This window comes from Oryza sativa, chromosome 4 (assembly GCF_034140825.1).
Source record: "Oryza sativa Japonica Group chromosome 4, ASM3414082v1".
In the NCBI taxonomy this organism is placed as follows: domain Eukaryota; kingdom Viridiplantae; phylum Streptophyta; class Magnoliopsida; order Poales; family Poaceae; genus Oryza; species Oryza sativa.
Window position 1 is genome coordinate 2264181 of NC_089038.1, and position 19754 is coordinate 2283934.

Below are 19754 nucleotides of genomic sequence, written 5' to 3' on the forward strand. Positions count from 1 at the left end.
AGTCTTGACCTTAAAGACTCAGAAGACAATGCATGAACAGTTACAACTCGACCACCATTACTGGTGAGAGTTACTTTTCTGTTAGCACAGTCTATCACACCTTTATGTCTGGCTAACCAGTCCATCCCTAGGATGACATCAAGGTCTTTGGATTCTAACAGGATAAGATTGGCCAGAAACGGTACTCCTTTAATTTCTATTCTGACAGAGGGGCTACGTTGCAAAGAGAGTGCTTGATTACTTGGGGTACTAACCATCATAGGACGTCTAAGATCTTCTACTTCCATCCCATGATTTCCCGCAAAACTCATAGATAAGAATGAATGTGTAGCACCAGAATCGAAAAGCACTGTTGCAGGAACTGAGTTAACAAGAAACGTACCCAAAATCACATCTGGAGCATCTTGAGCTTCTGCAGCAGCAACATGATTGACACGGGCCTTTGATGCGGGTACGGTAGAGTTGCTCTGGACAGGGACAACCTTCACGCGTCGGGGCTTCGGACACTTGTCAGCATAATGTCCTGGTTCTCCACAGTTGAAACACACCACGAGCTTGCTGCCTTGCTCCTTCTTGGCAGGTTGTGGAGCTTGATTGCGGATGTTGTTGCCAGCATTGTTGTTGAAGAACTGACGCTGCGGATGAACAACAGACGAAGAACCTCCCTGTGGCATGGACTGGGGTCCTAAAGTAAGACGCGGCCTCTGATTATTCCCCTGTTGTGTCTTGAATTGAGCAATCCGGCGTTTCTTCTGCTCCATGCGGTTGTACTTGTCCTCCTGACGAATAGCCTTATCCACTAACTTCTGGAAATCAGGATAATCCCGAGTCATGAGTGGGTAAGAAAGCTCATCATTAAGTCCTTCCAAGAACTTCTCCTGGCGCTCTTCATCATTGCGCACATCTTCCGGAGCATAACGAGCCAGACGATTGAACTCGTGCAGATACTCCGTAACAGAGCGAGATCCCTGGGTGAGCGACCTGAATTCCTTCTTCTTGAGAGACACTACTCCCGATGGTATATGCGTCTTCCGGAAAGCAGCGGTGAATTCAAGCCAAGTGATAGGTTCAGCAGTAGTCCTATTAAGGCGGAAGTGATCTCACCACTCAGAGGCAGGGCCATGCAGCTGGTGTGATGCAAATGAGACATTCTCCTGATCAGTGCACTGAAGCAAATCCAACTTCTTCTCTATGGCGTGCAACCAATCACCAGCTTCAACAGGATTAGTGGTGCTAGAGAAAGTGGGCGGCCTCACACGAAGAAATTCTGCTAACTTGTTCTGCGGCGGTGGAGCATTGTTGTTCCCTTGGTTGAGCTGGTTCTGCTGGTTCTGGAGTTGCTGCATCATCATGTTCATAAGCTGTGTCTGTTGAGCCAGAACCTGGGCAAGTGTGGGATTCTCTCCATTGTTGTTGTTATTGTTATTGTTGGGGCCATTCCCGTTGCTGCGAGTGAGCACCATCTGGCAGGGACAAGAGCACAAGAAGAGAAACCGGGGAAAACTACTTAGGACAGAGAATTAATATAACTTTTATTGATCTTAAGTGAGTTTCATTATTACAAACTGAAGACTCTCACCCCACTAAACTCACCAAGTACCTAACACTCGAAAGCAAACAAACGCATGCACTTACATCCCACCACTGATGTAAATCACATGCGAGACACACACAGCCAAACTTAAAATAAGCAAACTAACACAACGATCTAAGACAACGGTTTGACAAGGCATTCTAGTTCTTTCGGGCATCGGAGTTGATTGAAGGCTCGTTCAGCTCGTCTTCATCATCTTGAGTTGCTCCCCACTCAATCTTGGAATGGGTGTGCTTGGATTCTTCTTCATCATCACTTATGTTGATGACCGGAGGATCTGCTAGGGCTGGGGTAACTTCTTTCTCCACCACACAGACCTTTGGCGCCAATTGGTAGCGAGGGACAAATAGAGCTCTCTTCCTTGCGGTAAGACGAATTCTGGCCTTCTGCGGTGGTGCTTCTCCCTTTAACGCGGCTAGTTCCTTCTCCAAACGATCCACCTTGTCCTCTAGCTTGCAAATCTTACCACGATTCCGGTCTTCACGATCTTGAGCTGCTAACACAGTCTCCGCACGGGTTTCATCCATAGCCCACAGCATCTCAACCAAATGCCTTGTGGTAGCATCATTCTCAATTCCCTCAGTCTCAAGGTAACTGCCACGGTCACTTCCCTGTGGTTGGCGAGGATGGTAACGATACTCAGTGTCGGCCAACTGATCACTATAGCGATCACGAAGCTCTCCTATGGTGATCCTTGCCACCTCCTGACATACATGGATGTAGTTTCTTCCTCCAGCTTCGAACATCACTGAGGGGATATCTTCACTATTACTGTTCAAGGTGACTTTGACTCGGCACTTCTCTTCATGACGATCATGAGGAATCTGGGCATAAAAAGGAGCAGTCCCAAATCCTATGACAAAGGACATCGTACGCAACTCCTGGACAAATCCCTCAACACCAAACAAGTACTCAGGCTTGTAGCGCGGCATCTAAAGACAAGTGAAAGGAGGGAGTTAAGACATTTATCCAATTAATAGCACAACTTTTTGGATTAATTTGCATAAAGTTTAGAAAATCAAAGTAAAAGGGTAAGCCAAACTTGCAGGATAAGTTGAAACAGTTGGAAACAAGGTCACAAATTTTGTACTTTTGAATAACAGGTTTCAAAAGAAAATAAAAGAAAGTTATAAAATTAACATGCTAAATTTATTTTATTGTAGCAAGATTAAATAAAACAATATTGTAAAACTTTTGCTGGTAAATGAGCCATTAGTACAGTAATAAATGTACAGTACTAATAACGCTAGAATAAATTTTGAATGAGAACCATTAAAAGAGATTATGACGTGCATGTGCCATTAGTTTGGTTTAATTAAAAGAGAAGGAGAGGAGAACAGTTCTACTTTTCCAATATTTTTAGAGGGCTTCTATGGGTAACCATTTGGCATAACCTAGGGTCAAGGGGGCTCTGATACCAACTTGTCACGCCCGGAATTTCTATCCAAAATTCCAAACGCTTACATGTGTGTGAACCCTCGTCCAGGAATCAGCCGAGGCACACAATAACAAATTGATAATAGAGTACAATTATTACTCTAATTAATAAGCGAATAAAATGTCATTACAGAGGTAGATAGTTCCTCTCAATCAATAAAGATCTAAGCAGTGGAAAATAAGATAAACGGCGCAGACGGCTCCACTCCACAGGCAGCTTGACCAGGGCTATACTGTCGCGTCCCAAAACGACTCTAAAATTCATCCTCGAAATTGTGCAAAGAATAATTAAAATTCATGTGAAAGCCTCCAACAATTAAAATGTGCAAAGATAAAAGTCAAATGAGGCTTGGAGGATTTTTGTATATTTCCTAAAAGCCTAAAATGTGTAAATAAATTTTAGTGGAATTTTCAGAGCACAAATAATAATTGAAAAGAAATAAACAAAGTTAAAAGGGTTTTATAAAAAGAAAAATCCCTAAAAGTCTTTTCCCCCTCCCCTTTTCCCTTCTTGGGCCGGCTCGGCCCAGTCCCTCCCTCTCTCTCTCTCTTCCCCCGCGGCCCATTGGCCTCCCCCGCGCGCGCGCGCCGCTGACAGGCGGGCCCGCCCGCCGCCCTCGCTGACGGGTGGGTCCCACCTGTCATCCCTGTCCTCGCGCCGCGCCCGCCGCCGCCCGTGCCCTAGCGCCGCCGCCGCCGCGGATTCCGCCGCATCCCGCCGTCCCCGCGCGCATTAAAGAGGGGGAAATCACTCCCCGTGATTCCCTCTCCCGTTTCCCCCTCTTTTCCCTCTCTCTCTCCCTCGGATTCGTCCGATTTGAATCCCGCAATCGTCGCCGGCGTCTTCAATGGAGCCGAGATCTCCGCGGCCGATTCCTCCCTCTCCGGCCGCGCTCTCCCCCTCCCGGCGCTATATATTTGCTCCCCGTGCCTTCCTCCTCCGTTTCCGCCGTTCGCCGCTTGCTCTCGCCGTCGGATTCGTGCTCGCGACGTCCACCTCTCTCTCCGCCGTCGCCGCCGACCTCCGGTACGCCGCCGACGTCGCTCCGGGCTCCCTCCCGACTCGGCGTCACCTCCATCCGCTTCGCCGCGTCGTCGTCCACCCCGTCCGCCCCTTCGCTTCGCCCGCCGACCGCCGGAGCTCCGTCGCCCTCGTCATCCCGAACCGCGCCGCCGTCTTCCTCCGCTTCGGTCGCCGTTGCCGTCGCCGCCGTCGACCCGGGGTGAGCCGAAGGCCGTCGCTTCGCTTCCCTCTTCTCTCCTCTCTCTCGGGCGCCGCTCCGCCGCGCCGGTGGTCGCCGGCGGTGACCATCGGGGCGCGGGTGCGCCGCCTCCCGTCGGCCGTGCCGGCGAGGCCGCCTTCGGGCGCGCCCCGCGGCTGCCAGGTGGGGCCCGGCCGTCAGCCGCCCGCGCCCGCGGGTGCGGCTGACGCGTGGGACCCACGGCGCCGACCGCCGCCAGCCGCGTGCTCCCGGTCCACCGTGGACCGAGAGGCTGACGCGTGGGCCCCGCTCCCGTGGACCCGGTCCGCGCGCCCTCTCTCTCGGCTGACGCAATAAATGAGATTTTTAATTAAAATTTAAATGAAGAAATTCGCAAATATCCATTTAAAGAGCATATAAACTTCAAATGGCCATATCTTGGCCATTTGAACTCGGAATTGGACCGTTCAAGTCTCTAATTTTTCCTTATGAAGTCAAGAACCCATTTTTGTGCTTTATTTCTGCTGTTATATGGAGTTATTTAGTGTTTAAGCCTTTTCTTTTCCGTTGGTCGTGTAGACGCTGCAGCTTCGGAAGATCCGCTCTTCGTGGAAGTTGAAGCCGTCTGTTGGGAAAGCGAGCAAGGCAAGACACATCATCTTGATCATATTGAATCCCAGTTTATAAAATTATGTTGATTTAAATTATTGCATTATCGCTTTATTTAAATTCCCGCGTTATCACTGTTTTATTTAGCCATGCCTATTTACCTTTGTTATGACCATATTATTATTGTTATTGCTATTATTATTACCTTGTTCACCCTAGACAAACAAAACCTCAACTAGTGGACACTCTACTCATAGTACCACTAGTATAATTGTAGGTAGATGCTTCGCAATTTAATTAGGCAACATTAGGTGGTTTTATAACTTTAGACTTGGGAAACTCTCATATCACCTGGACACTCTGGAATTGTTGGTTTGTTGTGGAATTGGCTTCACACCGCTCCCTCTATTCAAAAGTCCCCAAAATGGTTTTAGGCTGGGCTCGAGGTGCATGGTTTTGATAGTAGCACCTCGGCCGTTTAAGGACCGGTCTTCGGGCCTCTGTTGCAAAGCACTACCGTACTTCCACATGTCTAGTGGGTAAGGCTTAGTTTGTGGCTCAGTCTAGTCATAAACAAAAGTACACGGATTGGAGATGGATGAAGTCGGGGGTCGATGGACATTCTCCAGGGCAAATGAAGGCTACACGAGCTGCGGCCCGGTAGTCGAGATGTCATGGCAGAGGGTTGGTGCCCTGCTGCTAGGGGCTCAGTCCTGCCTGCCTGTCCCGGGGGTTCCGGCCGTAGGCGGGATTGGGTCGGTACTCTTGTCTATGGCTAGGATGGGTTGGAAACTATGTCACGTCTTCCGTCCGTATACCGTGGTGGTATGTGGCACGTGGTTACACGTGAGGAAGATGTGTCTTGTGGGTAAAGATGTACACCTCTAATCAGAGTATAATCTATTCGAATAGCCGCGCCCTCGGTTATGGGCAAGCCGAGCAATGTACCCAAGTTAGTGTTTTAATTCTTAAAACCTGCTTAACAACTAAAATGTGGAATGGTTGGCCTGGGTTGGCTTGGGACGAGCTGGGACCCAGGGTCGGGTTGCCAGTTCGGTCTGAATCATCGTAGGCCTTGGGTTAAGGCAGGTTCGTGTGGGTTCACGGCCTTGATTAATAACATTGTATAGTTCTAGGATCGCGTTTACAAAAGAGCTTTGAGCAACTAAATGTCTTTAAATGCTGATTACTGCAACCCTAACCCTTTATATTATAACTCCCTTGTACTCCCTTGCATTTATTCTGCATTTGTGGGTGTGTCTTGTTGAGTACGGTGGTTGTACTCAGTCTTGCTCAATTTTTTTCCAAGTCCAGAAGAGGAGTTCCTTGAAGATGAAGGCTTCGGTGTCTAGCTCGTGCCTGCCGTCAAGCGCCTGTGGTCGTCGCCCTAGTCTTCCGCTGTTTCTCGTTTGTCTTTGTGTGTGCTGGGCCTTCGTCGCCCATGTAATAATTTTATTTACGCTTCCGCTCGTTAAACTCTGAATTGTATCAACTTTTGGTGTACCTTGCCTCCTGGGACAAGGATTAATGCACGCACGTCAGGAACGCCCGTTGGGTTATTTCCGGTCGTGACAAGTTGGTATCAGAGCCACCCTTGACCCTAGGACGAGCCGTAGATCCCAAGCCTTAGTAATATTTTCAAAAATAAAAATCCTTTGCTATTTGTGAAAACAGTCTAGTCTCTCTCTGTCTTGCTGCTTCATTTACCATCAAAATCTGACCATAAAAAAAATGTTGATTTCCTTTTTGTTTTTGTTTGTAGATGGCCGGCAGCGTCACCCGTCGTGGTTTGGACATGACTGGCTTCGTTTTGGAGCTGCGGGGCATGTGCGTGGTCTTGGGGTATCCACATGGAGTGGATTACCAGGCCAGGCCGCTCCCGGAGCAGGAGGGTGAGGATGCAGAGCCCCACGCTGGTTGGGAGGTCACTGCAGTGATCCTCTCTGGCTCTCCCGGGCGGACTTCGCTGGCAGTCACCGCGGGTGGAGATTCCTTCCCCGCCGCTTGCCAGAACGCCGCTCTCCTCGCCATCGGCACCCTTCACCAGCGCTACCCGGACGAGTTGCAGCACTCGCCCTACCGCTACCACCCTCGTCGCGGAGGAGCCCGCGACTTCGCCACCTTCCGAGATGCTAGCTCGGAGGATGACGCTACCATCGTGCACCTGGCACGCATGGTGGAGGCATACGACGCAGCTCGTATCGACTTCCATCAGATGGTGCGCCGTGGGATGGTCGAGAATAACATGAAGATCCTGGAGCTGCGGCAGGAGAACCTGCAGCTCAAGAAGGACCTCGACGCAGTGGAGGCGCAGCTGCACCAGCTCAAGATCGCCCAGGGAGAGGACTGCCGCCCCAAGCGTCGCCGCGTCTGCCGCAGCCAGAAGATCACCGCCCGCAAGAGCACCTCCAGGCCTGAGCTTGTTCGTCAGTCCCTGGCGTGGACTTGCTTCGTCGAGACCCCTCGTGTCGAGCCTGTGCCCGTGGTTCCCCAGGAGGGGGAAGCCTCCGGCGTTGGTAGCACGGAGGATGCGCCGTTGCTCACCTTCCGCCCTGGCCCGTCGCAGCAGTAGACGAGTAGTTAGTAGGCTTGCGTGTGTGTTTTTCCTCGTTTGTCTTCTTGAGTTGTGTGGGGCATGGTTATGCCGGTGTGTGGCATAACTGTGTCGGAGCCTGTCTTATTTTATTTGCCTAAGCAACTTGAACCTTAATGAACCAATTCAATAGCAGTAATAAATTCAAGAATTATAGTAGTCGTGGGTGGTTAGTTTTAATTGTTAGCTCTCTCTGTTTGCTGGTTCTGTGTGGGGTTTTCAGATGGTGACGACCAGAAGAAATGTTAACACCGGTGATGGCAACCAACCCGAAGGCAGCAACCACAACCACCAAGGCAATCCACCTCCACCTCCTCCTCCGCCTCCACCACCACCACCAGACACCAACGCCATTCTCACCCAGATCCTCGCCCAGCAAGCCAACATGATGACTGCTTTCCTCCACCACCTCCAAAATCCGTCACAACAGAACGCTCCACCACCACCTCCACAACACTCTAAACTCGCCGAGTTCCTCCGCATCCGCCCACCCACCTTCTCTAGCTCCAACAACCCCGTGGATGCGTTGGATTGGTTGCATGCCGTGGGGAAAAAGTTAGACACGGTGCAGTGCAGTGATGAAGAGAAAGTCATCTTCGCCGCCCACCAACTGCAGGGGCCCGCATCTTTATGGTGGGACCACTTCCAAGCTACGCAGCCAGAGGGGCAACCTATCACTTGGGCTCGCTTCACCGCCGCTTTCCGGAGAACCCATGTGCCCGCCGGAGTCGTGGCTCTTAAGAAGAGGGAGTTCCGAGAGTTGAAGCAAGGCAACCGCTCCGTGATGGAGTATTTGCATGAGTTCAACAATCTGGCCCGGTACGCTCCGGAGGATGTGCGGGAAGATGAGGAGAAGCAAGAGAAGTTCTTGGCGGGAATGGACCCTGAACTGTCCGTTCGTCTAGTTTCTGGGGACTACCCGGACTTCCAACGTCTGGTGGACAAGAGCATCCGCTTGGAGGCCAAGCACAAGGAACTGGAGTCGCACAAGCGCCGCTTGGCGAGTTTCCGCAATCAACAGGGTGCTAACCAAAGGGTCCGCTACACCAATCCCTATCCAGGGGGATCCTCCTCACAGCAGCAACAACAGCAGCAGCAACCTCGCTCCGCGCCTCGACCTCAATTCGTGGTGCGCGTCCCACAGCCGCAGCAGCAGCAGAATCAACAAGGGACTCGTGCGCCCCGTCCTCCTACGCCGGCTGTGCAGCCCGTTCAAGGCCGCAGGGACGCTCAAGGTCCGCAGCGTCTGTGCTTCAACTGCTTTGAGCCCGGGCACTTTGCGGATAAATGCCCAAAGCCAAGGCGTCAGCAAGGCCAAGCGCCTCCCCGCCCCAACAACGGTGGCAAGGACGTCATTCGGGGTCGTGTGAACCACGTGACGGCCGAGGACGTGCTGACAACTCCAAACGTCATTGTTGGTACGTTCCTCATTCATTCCATCCCTGCTACTATTCTGTTCGACTCTGGAGCTTCCCACTCATTTATATCTGTGCCATTCGTGGGGAAAAATCAGTTGGGGGTAGAAAGGCTTAGAAAACCCTCTGCTCATCACCACCCCTGGAGGGGTTATGACAGCAAAGTATTATAGCCCTGCCGTTCCTATAGAAATTCAGGGGATTCCTTTTCCCTCGGATCTGATTCTGCTAAATACCAACAACTTGGATGTGTGTCGCGACCGGGAAAATTGCCTTTTCCCGAACGCTAGTGTATTAATCCCCGTCCCAGGAAAAGCCGGGGTACACCATACAAACATGATATAAAAGACACATATTTATTATATCGATAATATTTACATTATTACAAAGGCACTTAAGGCCTGACAATCAAAAATAAACAGCAGCGGACTAGCGGGCCTACGGCTCCATCTTCACAGGCGCTCAACTGGGGTATAAGCCAGGACTCCACCTAAGACATCTTCTCCAAAGCTTCTCTTACTGAAGAGGGGAAAGATTGAGCAAGAATGAGTACAACCACAGTACTCAGCAAGTCACACCGGCAGATGCATGATTAATGCAAGGGGGTACAAGGGGTAATGATATAGGGGTTAAGTTTTGCAGTAAACAGCATTTAAAAGTTACTTAGTTGCCCAAAGCCATTTTATAAAGACGATCCTAGAGCTACACAGTATTATTAAACAAGGCCGTGAACCCTCACGAACCTGCCTTAACCCAAGGCCTACGATGATTCAGACCGAACTGGCAACCCGACCCTGGGTTCCAGCTCGTCCCAAGCCAACCCAGGCCAACCATTCCACATTTTAGTTGTTGAGCAAATTTTAAGAATTTGAAACACTGACTTGGGTACATTGCTCGGCTTGCCCATAACCGAGGGCGCGGCTATTCGAATAGATTATACTCTGATCAGAGGTGTACATCTTTACCCACAAGACACATCTTCCTCACGTGTAACCACGTGCCACATACCACCACGGTATACAGACGGAAGACGTGACATAGTTTCCAACCCATCCTAGCCATAGACAAGAGTACCGACCCAATCCCGCCTACGGCCGGAACCCCCGGGACAGGCAGGCAAGACTGAGCCCCTAGCAGCAGGGCACCAACCCTCTGCCATATGACATCTCGACTACCGGGCCGCAGCTCGTGTAGCCTTCATTTGCCCTGGAGAATGTCCATCGACCCCCGACTTCATCCATCTCCAATCCGTGTACTTTTGTTTATGACTAGACTGAGCCACAAACTAAGCCTTACCCACTAGACATGTGGAAGTACGGTAGTGCTTTGCAACAGAGGCCCAAGCTTAATCCTTATAGTACCCGAGGTACGACTAACAAAACCCAACCACGCACCTCGAGCCCAGCCTAAACCATTATGGGGGTTTTGAAAAGAGGGGGAGGTGTGTGTCCAATTCCAACATAAGCCAACCATTCCATAGTGTCCAAATGATATGAGAATTCCCAAAGTCTAAAGTTATAAAACCACCTAATGTTGCCTAATTAATCAGCGAAGCATCTACCTAAATTTATACTAGTGGAACCATGAATATAATGTCCACTAGTTGGGGTTTTGTTTATTCTAGGGTGAACAAGGTAATAATAACAATAACAATAATAATAAGGTCATAACAAAGGTAAATAGGTATGGCTAGATAAAACAGTGATAACGCGGGAATTTAAATAAAGCGATAATGCAATAATTTAAATTAAAAATAATTTTGTAAACTGGGATTCAATATGCTCAAGGATGATGTGACTTGCCTTGCTCAGAGAGAACGGCCTTCCGAACCTTCGGCGACGACCGCGAACCACGCTTCGGGAACCTCCGGAACGACAGAAGCTACGCGAAGCACACAAGCAAAGCTACAAGCCTATAAAGAAGCAATAACAACACATAAAAAGAAAGCACAGGGTTCTTTAGGTTATAACAAACATTAGGAGACTTGAACGGGTCGATTCAGAGTTCGTATGACCAAGATATGATCATCCGAGGTTTAATGCTGTTATATGGAGATTTGCGGATTATTGTAATCAAGCTTTGCAATTATAAAACATGTGTAAGCGCTAGCCTGGAAAGGACAGGAAGGCTGCGCCGTTGACATGCGGACCCCACATGTCAACCTAAAGGACCACGGTAGACCGGGTACACAGAGACGGTCCACGGGTCGACGGAAGCGGACCCCGTGTGTCAACCGAAGCGAGTGGCCGACAAACGGACTCCACTAGACACCACACGGGTTGCACACGTGGAAACCACGCGGCTACCAAGCGGGCACACTAACACGGACACTACACGGTCACCACCCGCACACGTGAACGACTACCGACACCGGTACACGGGTACCGGGGTCGACGACCGCACAACGGGTACGGGGCGACGCCGAAAGGACGAGGGCGGGGAAGCGAGAGGACGGATCCTTACCACCACGCGACGAGGCGTGGGAACGACAACGACGAACGGGCGCGGCGGAGACAGACGGGCACAACGGAGACGAACGGCGAGGGGACGGCTTCGGCGGCGATCCTTGGACGAAGGCGAGACGCGGCCGGCACGGGGCTTGACGACGCGGAGCCGAGGGCGGAGACTAGGACGGGGCTGCAGCGGCTCGCTTGACGAACGCGGACGACGGACGAGAACGGCTCGACGGAGGGACGAACGCCACGACGACCGGGAACGACGAGAGGACGACGACGACGACGACGACCGGGACCGGCGAGGAGGCGACGAGGACAGCCGGCAGCGGCTGCACGGGGACGAGGACGACGAGGACCACGCCGCTACGATGCCGACGACGGAGGCGGCGCCGCGAGACGACGAGCCGGGCGACCGACGGGACGTCGACGACGAGAACGGTCGGAGATGACGATGATGGCAGGCAGCAGCGGCTGAGAGGAGGAGGGGACAGCGTGGAACACGCCGCTACGACGTTGGTGAAGGTGGTGGTGCAGCGGGGCGACGAGCCGACGAGGAGGAAGGAGAGGCCGGCGCGGAGACGACGGCGTTCCGGCGAAGTTCGGGCGAGGAGGAGGTGATGCCGGGGATGAGAGCGGCGTCGTGGAGCCGAGGAAGGTGGTGGCGACGTCGGCCGGCGCTCCGGGGACGTGGCAGAGGCGGCCGGAGGCGGAGAAGTGGTGGCGACGCCACTGGACGCCGGCGAGGACGCGTCTCCGGTGCTTTCCCCGCGAAACGGAGGGCTGACCGAGGGAGAGGGGGCAGCTGCGAGGCCGAGGGAGAAGACGGCGCGGCCGGGCGGCGCTCGGGCGAGGAGAGGAAGGCGGCTGGAGGTGGCCGGCGCGAAGGAAGGAGGAGGGCGACGGCGGGAACGTAGTTCCGGGGGTCTCCTCGCGAAACGGAGGGCAGGCCGGCGTGGAGGAGGTGGCGGCGACGCTGGAGGAGGCGATGGCGCGGCCGGCCGGCGCACGGGCGAGGCGGCACAGGCGGCTGGAGGTCGCCGGCGGTGTGGGAGAGAGAGGGCGACGGCGGGGATGGGGCTAGAGACCACGGGGAGGCTCGGGATGGGGTTAAAACGGTAGAACGGAGTGCGGGGATCCCATTTTATATGAGAGAAGAGGGAGCCGGCCACGGGGGAGGTCGGAACGGCGGCGGAAAAGCCGGCCGGCGGCAATGGAAGGCGGCCGGACTTGGCGCGGCCGTTCCCGGCGATTGGGGGCGGCATTCAAAGGGGAAATTAGGGGGAAATGAAGAGGAGTCAATGGGGATTAATTTCCCCTATTTAATTTTGGAATTAACCAAGCGAATCAAGCGGATTTGGAGGAGGGAGTGAGCTAGGGTTCGCACGGGGAGAGGGAAGCCGGGCGGCGGCTGGAGGAAGAAGGCGACGGCGGCCTGACGCGTGGGCCCCACGCGGGGCGCGCGGTCAGCGCGCGCACGTGCGCGCTCGGGCGGGAGGGCGCCGCTCGGGTTGGGCCGGGCGGCCGGCCCAGGAGGGGGGGGGGAAGGAGGCAGCCCGGGAGAGAGAGGGGGGGAAGGGAGCTGGGCCGAGAGGGGAGGAGGCCCAAGAGGAGGGAGAGAAGGAGAGGGAGAGAAAGAGAGGGAGGAGGGAAGGACTTCGGGCTGGGCTTGGCCCAAAGGAGGAAGAGGAGGGATTTTTAGTTTTTCTTTTTAATAAACTTTGATCAAGGTTGTTGTTGCTTAATAATTATTTCCGGTGCTCTGAAAATTCAAGTCAAATTTGAGGGCTCTTTTTAGACCAAGGAGAATTTAACAAAAATTCTCCGGGCCACATTGGAATTTTTCTTGTACGTATTTTAGTGTTTGCCAATTTCTTTTCGAATTTTAATTAATTCTATTATTCCTTTTAGCGAATGATTTTTATTTCGGGATGAATTTATCAGGACGTGACAATGTGATCCTTGGGATGAATTGGCTGGCCCAATTCCAAGGAGTAGTGGATTGCGCGAGACGCACTGTCACTCTGTACCGAGGGCCGGAACAACCGGTTGTTTTCTTTGCACCCCCAACCTCTGTCAGAAGTTCAGAACTGCATCAGATAGGGCTGTCAGAAATCCCCATAGTCAGAGAGTTCGGAGACGTGTTTCCGGAAGAACTACCCGGTATGCCGCCCAAGCGAGAGATTGAGTTCCGGATAGATCTTGCTCCAGGAACCACTCCTCTGCACAAGCGACCCTACCGTATGGCAGCAAATGAACTGGCCGAAGTAAAGAAACAGTTGGAAGAGTTGAAAGAAAAAGGGTATATACGTCCGAGTACTTCCCCATGGGGTGCTCCTGTGATTTTTGTGGAGAAGAAAGACAAAACGAAGAGGATGTGCGTTGACTACAGAGCTCTCAATGAAGTCACCATCAAAAACAAGTACCCTCTTCCCCGGATCGATGATCTGTTCGATCAGCTTAAAGGTGCCACTGTATTCTCCAAGATTGATCTTCGTTCCGGATATCACCAATTACGTATCCGTGAGGAAGATATTCCGAAGACCGCATTCACCACGCGATACGGGCTGTATGAATTCACGGTGATGTCATTCGGTCTAACCAATGCACCTGCCTTCTTCATGAACTTAATGAACAAGGTGTTCATGGAATACTTGGATAAGTTTGTTGTGGTTTTCATTGATGACATTCTGATATACTCACAATCAGAGGAAGACCATCAGCACCATCTCCGTCTGGTGTTGGGAAAGCTGCGGGAACATCAATTGTATGCCAAGCTTAGCAAGTGTGAGTTCTGGTTGTCCGAAGTCAAATTCTTGGGGCACGTGATATCTGCTAAGGGAGTTGCTGTGGACCCCGAAACAGTGACCGCCGTCACCGATTGGAAGCAACCCAAGACAGTCACTCAAGTCCGCAGTTTCTTAGGTTTGGCAGGATACTACCGGAGGTTCATCGAGAACTTCTCCAAAATCGCTCGACCCATGACACAGTTGTTGAAGAAGGAAGAGAAATTTGTGTGGAGCCCGCAATGCGAGAAGGCATTCCAAACTCTCAAAGAAAAGCTGGTCTCCTCGCCAGTGTTAATCTTGCCCGATACTCGCAAGGATTTCATGGTTTATTGTGATGCTTCGCGCCAAGGATTGGGGTGCGTGCTCATGCAGGACGGTCATGTGGTAGCCTATGCCTCACGTCAGCTACGACCTCATGAAGGCAACTACCCTACCCATGATTTGGAGTTAGCAGCGGTGGTTCATGCTCTAAAAATCTGGCGGCACTATCTTATTGGGATACATCTTCACCCAGTCAGATCTGAATCTTCGGCAAAGGAGATGGTTAGAACTCATCAAGGATTATGATGTGGGAATTCACTATCATCCTGGTAAGGCCAACGTGGTTGCCGACGCTCTAAGTCGGAAGAGCCATTGCAACACTCTTAACGTCCGTGGCATTCCACCCGAGCTTAATCAGCAGATGGAAGCCCTGAACCTAAGCATAGTTGGTCGTGGATTCTTGGCTGCGTTGGAAGCCAAGCCCACCTTGCTTGATCAAATCCGCGAGGCTCAGAGGAATGATCCGGACATGCATGGACTCCTCAAGAATATGAAACAGGGTAAAGCCGCTGGTTTCACTGAGGATGAACACGGAACCCTATGGAACGGAAAGCGGGTATGCGTTCCCGATAACGGAGAACTTAAACAGCTGATACTTCAGGAAGCTCACGAAAGCCCTTATTCCATTCACCCGGGCAGTACAAAGATGTACCTAGACTTGAAGGAGAGATACTGGTGGGTTAGCATGAAGCGGGAAATTGCAGAGTTTGTGGCCCTATGTGATGTGTGCCAGCGTGTCAAGGCAGAGCACCAACGACCGGCCGGACTCCTCCAACCTCTCCAAGTACCAGAATGGAAATGGGATGAAATTGGGATGGATTTCATCACCGGACTTCCAAAAACCCAAGGCGGATATGATTCTATATGGGTAGTTGTGGATCGGTTAACCAAGGTGGCTCGATTCATTCCTGTGAAGACCACCTATGGAGGGAACAAACTAGCGGAGCTCTACTTCGCTAGGATCGTGAGTCTCCATGGTGTTCCCAAGAAAATCGTATCTGATAGGGGAAGCCAATTCACCTCTCACTTTTGGAAGAAGCTCCAAGAAGAGCTTGGTACCCGATTAAATTTCAGCACCGCGTATCACCCGCAGACAGATGGACAGACCGAGCGTCTAAATCAGATCCTAGAGGATATGCTTCGCGCATGTGTCCTAGATTTCGGAAAGACCTGGGATAAGAGTCTCCCCTATGCCGAGTTCTCCTACAATAACAGCTATCAAGCCAGCATACAAATGGCACCTTATGAAGCGTTGTACGGGCGTAAATGCCGGACACCGCTATTGTGGGACCAAGTTGGAGAAAGCCAAGTGTTCGGGACTGATATCCTGAGAGAAGCTGAAGCTAAAGTCAGAATCATTCGGGATAATCTAAAGGTGGCACAGTCCCGGCAGAAAAGTTATGCAGATAACCGTCGCCGTGACCTGGAATTCGCAGTGGGTGATTTTGTATATCTTCGGGTCACGCCATTGCGAGGTGTGCACAGGTTTCAGGCGAAAGGGAAGCTTGCACCTCGGTATGTGGGTCCTTTCCGTATCCTTGCTCGTCGCGGAGAAGTCGCTTACCAGCTGGAGCTGCCCGCCTCCTTGGGCAACGTGCATGATGTGTTCCATGTGTCGCAACTCAAGAAATGTCTTCGAGTGCCATCCGAGCAGGCCGACTCAGAGCAAATTGAAGTTCGCGAAGATTTGACCTACGTGGAGAGGCCAGTGAAAATCCTGGACACCATGGAGCGCAGGACCAGGAACCGGGTAATCCGTTTTTGCAAGGTCCAGTGGAGCAACCACGCCGAAGAAGAAGCTACTTGGGAGCGTGAAGACGAGCTGAAGGCAGCCCATCCCGATCTCTTCGCCAGTTCTTCCGAATCTCGGGGTCGAGATTCCGTTTAAGGGGGGTAGGTTTGTCGCGTCCCAAAACGACTCTAAAATTCATCCTCGAAATTGTGCAAAGAATAATTAAAATTCATGTGAAAGCCTCCAACAATTAAAATGTGCAAAGATAAAAGTCAAATGAGGCTTGGAGGATTTTTGTATATTTCCTAAAAGCCTAAAATGTGTAAATAAATTTTAGTGGAATTTTCAGAGCACAAATAATAATTGAAAAGAAATAAACAAAGTTAAAAGGGTTTTATAAAAAGAAAAATCCCTAAAAGTCTTTTCCCCCTCCCCTTTTCCCTTCTTGGGCCGGCTCGGCCCAGTCCCTCCCTCTCTCTCTCTCTTCCCCCGCGGCCCATTGGCCTCCCCCGCGCGCGCGCGCCGCTGACAGGCGGGCCCGCCCGCCGCCCTCGCTGACGGGTGGGTCCCACCTGTCATCCCTGTCCTCGCACTGCGCCCGCCGCCGCCCGTGCCCTAGCGCCGCCGCCGCCGCGGATTCCGCCGCATCCCGCCGTCCCCGCGCGCATTAAAGAGGGGGAAATCACTCCCCGTGATTCCCTCTCCCGTTTCCCCCTCTTTTCCCTCTCTCTCTCCCTCGGATTCGTCCGATTTGAATCCCGCAATCGTCGCCGGCGTCTTCAATGGAGCCGAGATCTCCGCGGCCGATTCCTCCCTCTCCGGCCGCGCTCTCCCCCTCCCGGCGCTATATATTTGCTCCCCGTGCCTTCCTCCTCCGTTTCTGCCGTTCGCCGCTTGCTCTCGCCGTCGGATTCGTGCTCGCGACGTCCACCTCTCTCTCCGCCGTCGCCGCCGACCTCCGGTACGCCGCCGACGTCGCTCCGGGCTCCCTCCCGACTCGGCGTCACCTCCATCCGCTTCGCCGCGTCGTTGTCCACCCCGTCCGCCCCTTCGCTTCGCCTGCCGACCGCCGGAGCTCCGTCGCCCTCGTCATCCCGAACCGCGCCGCCGTCTTCCTCCGCTTCGGTCGCCGTTGCCGTCGCCGCCGTCGACCCGGGGTGAGCCGAAGGCCGTCGCTTCGCTTCCCTCTTCTCTCCTCTCTCTCGGGCGCCGCTCCGCCGCGCCGGTGGTCGCCGGCGGTGACCATCGGGGCGCGGGTGCGCCGCCTCCCGTCGGCCGTGCCGGCGAGGCCGCCTTCGGGCGCGCCCCGCGGCTGCCAGGTGGGGCCCGGCCGTCAGCCGCCCGCGCCCGCGGGTGCGGCTGACGCGTGGGACCCACGGCGCCGACCGCCGCCAACCGCGTGCTCCCGGTCCACCGTGGACCGAGAGGCTGACGCGTGGGCCCCGCTCCCGTGGACCCGGTCCGCGCGCCCTCTCTCTCGGCTGACGCAATAAATGAGATTTTTAATTAAAATTTAAATGAAGAAATTCGCAAATATGCATTTAAAGAGCATATAAACTTCAAATGGCCATATCTTGGCCATTTGAACTCGGAATTGGACCGTTCAAGTCTCTAATTTTTCCTTATGAAGTCAAGAACCCATTTTTGTGCTTTATTTCTGCTGTTATATGGAGTTATTTAGTGTTTAAGCCTTTTATTTTCCGTTGGTCGTGTAGACGCTGCAGCTTCGGAAGATCCGCTCTTCGTGGAAGTTGAAGCCGTCGGTTGGGAAAGCGAGCAAGGCAAGACACATCATCTTGATCATATTGAATCCCAGTTTATAAAATTATGTTGATTTAAATTATTGCATTATCGCTTTATTTAAATTCCCGCGTTATCACTGTTTTATTTAGCCATGCCTATTTACCTTTGTTATGACCATATTATTATTGTTATTGCTATTATTATTACCTTGTTCACCCTAGACAAACAAAACCTCAACTAGTGGACACTCTACTCATAGTACCACTTGTATAATTGTAGGTAGATGCTTCGCAATTTAATTAGGCAACATTAGGTGGTTTTATAACTTTAGACTTGGGAAACTCTCATATCACCTGGACACTCTGGAATTGTTGGTTTGTTGTGGAATTGGCTTCACACCGCTCCCTCTATTCAAAAGTCCCCAAAATGGTTTTAGGCTGGGCTCGAGGTGCATGGTTTTGATAGTAGCACCTCGGCCGTTTAAGGACCGGTCTTCGGGCCTCTGTTGCAAAGCACTACCGTACTTCCACATGTCTAGTGGGTAAGGCTTAGTTTGTGGCTCAGTCTAGTCATAAACAAAAGTACACGGATTGGAGATGGATGAAGTCGGGGGTCGATGGACATTCTCCAGGGCAAATGAAGGCTACACGAGCTGCGGCCCGGTAGTCGAGATGTCATGGCAGAGGGTTGGTGCCCTGCTGCTAGGGGCTCAGTCCTGCCTGCCTGTCCCGGGGGTTCCGGCCGTAGGCGGGATTGGGTCGGTACTCTTGTCTATGGCTAGGATGGGTTGGAAACTATGTCACGTCTTCCGTCCGTATACCGTGGTGGTATGTGGCACGTGGTTACACGTGAGGAAGATGTGTCTTGTGGGTAAAGATGTACACCTCTGATCAGAGTATAATCTATTCGAATAGCCGCGCCCTCGGTTATGGGCAAGCCGAGCAATGTACCCAAGTTAGTGTTTTAATTCTTAAAACCTGCTTAACAACTAAAATGTGGAATGGTTGGCCTGGGTTGGCTTGGGACGAGCTGGGACCCAGGGTCGGGTTGCCAGTTCGGTCTGAATCATCGTAGGCCTTGGGTTAAGGCAGGTTCGTGTGGGTTCACGGCCTTGATTAATAACATTGTATAGTTCTAGGATCGCGTTTACAAAAGAGCTTTGAGCAACTAAATGTCTTTAAATGCTGATTACTGCAACCCTAACCCTTTATATTATAACTCCCTTGTACTCCCTTGCATTTATTCTGCATTTGTGGGTGTGTCTTGTTGAGTACGGTGGTTGTACTCAGTCTTGCTCAATTTTTTTCCAAGTCCAGAAGAGGAGTTCCTTGAAGATGAAGGCTTCGGTGTCTAGCTCGTGCCTGCCGTCAAGCGCCGGTGGTCGTCGCCCTAGTCTTCCGCTGTTTCTCGTTTGTCTTTGTGTGTGCTGGGCCTTCGTCGCCCATGTAATAATTTTATTTACGCTTCCGCTCGTTAAACTCTGAATTGTATCAACTTTTGGTGTACCTTGCCTCCTGGGACAAGGATTAATGCACGCACGTCAGGAACGCCCGTTGGGTTATTTCTGGTCGTGACATATACCTAATCCTCCACACCATCAGCATCATTGTAGAACTCTTCCTCTGATGAATGATTGCAAGGTGACTATATGACATACTCAGCAAGCCACGCAGCAAATATGCAAGTGCACAAGGATACCAAAGGATGGCATAGTAGGGTTTCATTTGCAAAAGCAGCATTTAGCAAACATTTAAGAATTTAAGAAAACAGTTAAGTAATAATTAAACAATATTAATCCAACGCTATACAACATACTCTGTTGCATAGGCCCAACCATTCTGAACAACCATCCCGGCTGCACAGTTG

The 19754-nt window shown here is 52.0% G+C and overlaps 1 protein-coding gene across 2 annotated transcripts; it reads right to left on the reverse strand.

Moving 5' to 3' along the window:
- Positions 1-9102: 9102 nt before the first annotated feature.
- Positions 9103-12690, reverse strand: LOC136356010 (proline-rich receptor-like protein kinase PERK14). Of its 2 annotated transcripts, XM_066309353.1 has the most exons (3): positions 11314-12690; positions 10653-10762; positions 9103-9369 (listed from the first exon to the last, which is right to left on the reverse strand). In XM_066309353.1, the coding sequence occupies exon 1, from the start codon at positions 12566-12568 to the stop codon at positions 11477-11479; it is 1092 nt and encodes a 363-aa protein (XP_066165450.1). In that variant the 5' UTR covers positions 12569-12690; the 3' UTR covers positions 9103-9369; positions 10653-10762; positions 11314-11476. The 2 variants fall into 2 exon arrangements, with proteins under 2 accessions (XP_066165450.1, XP_066165449.1); XM_066309352.1 differs by lacking the exon at positions 9103-9369 and having other exon boundaries at positions 10614-10762.
- Between the last annotated feature and the right edge of the window lie 7064 nt (positions 12691-19754).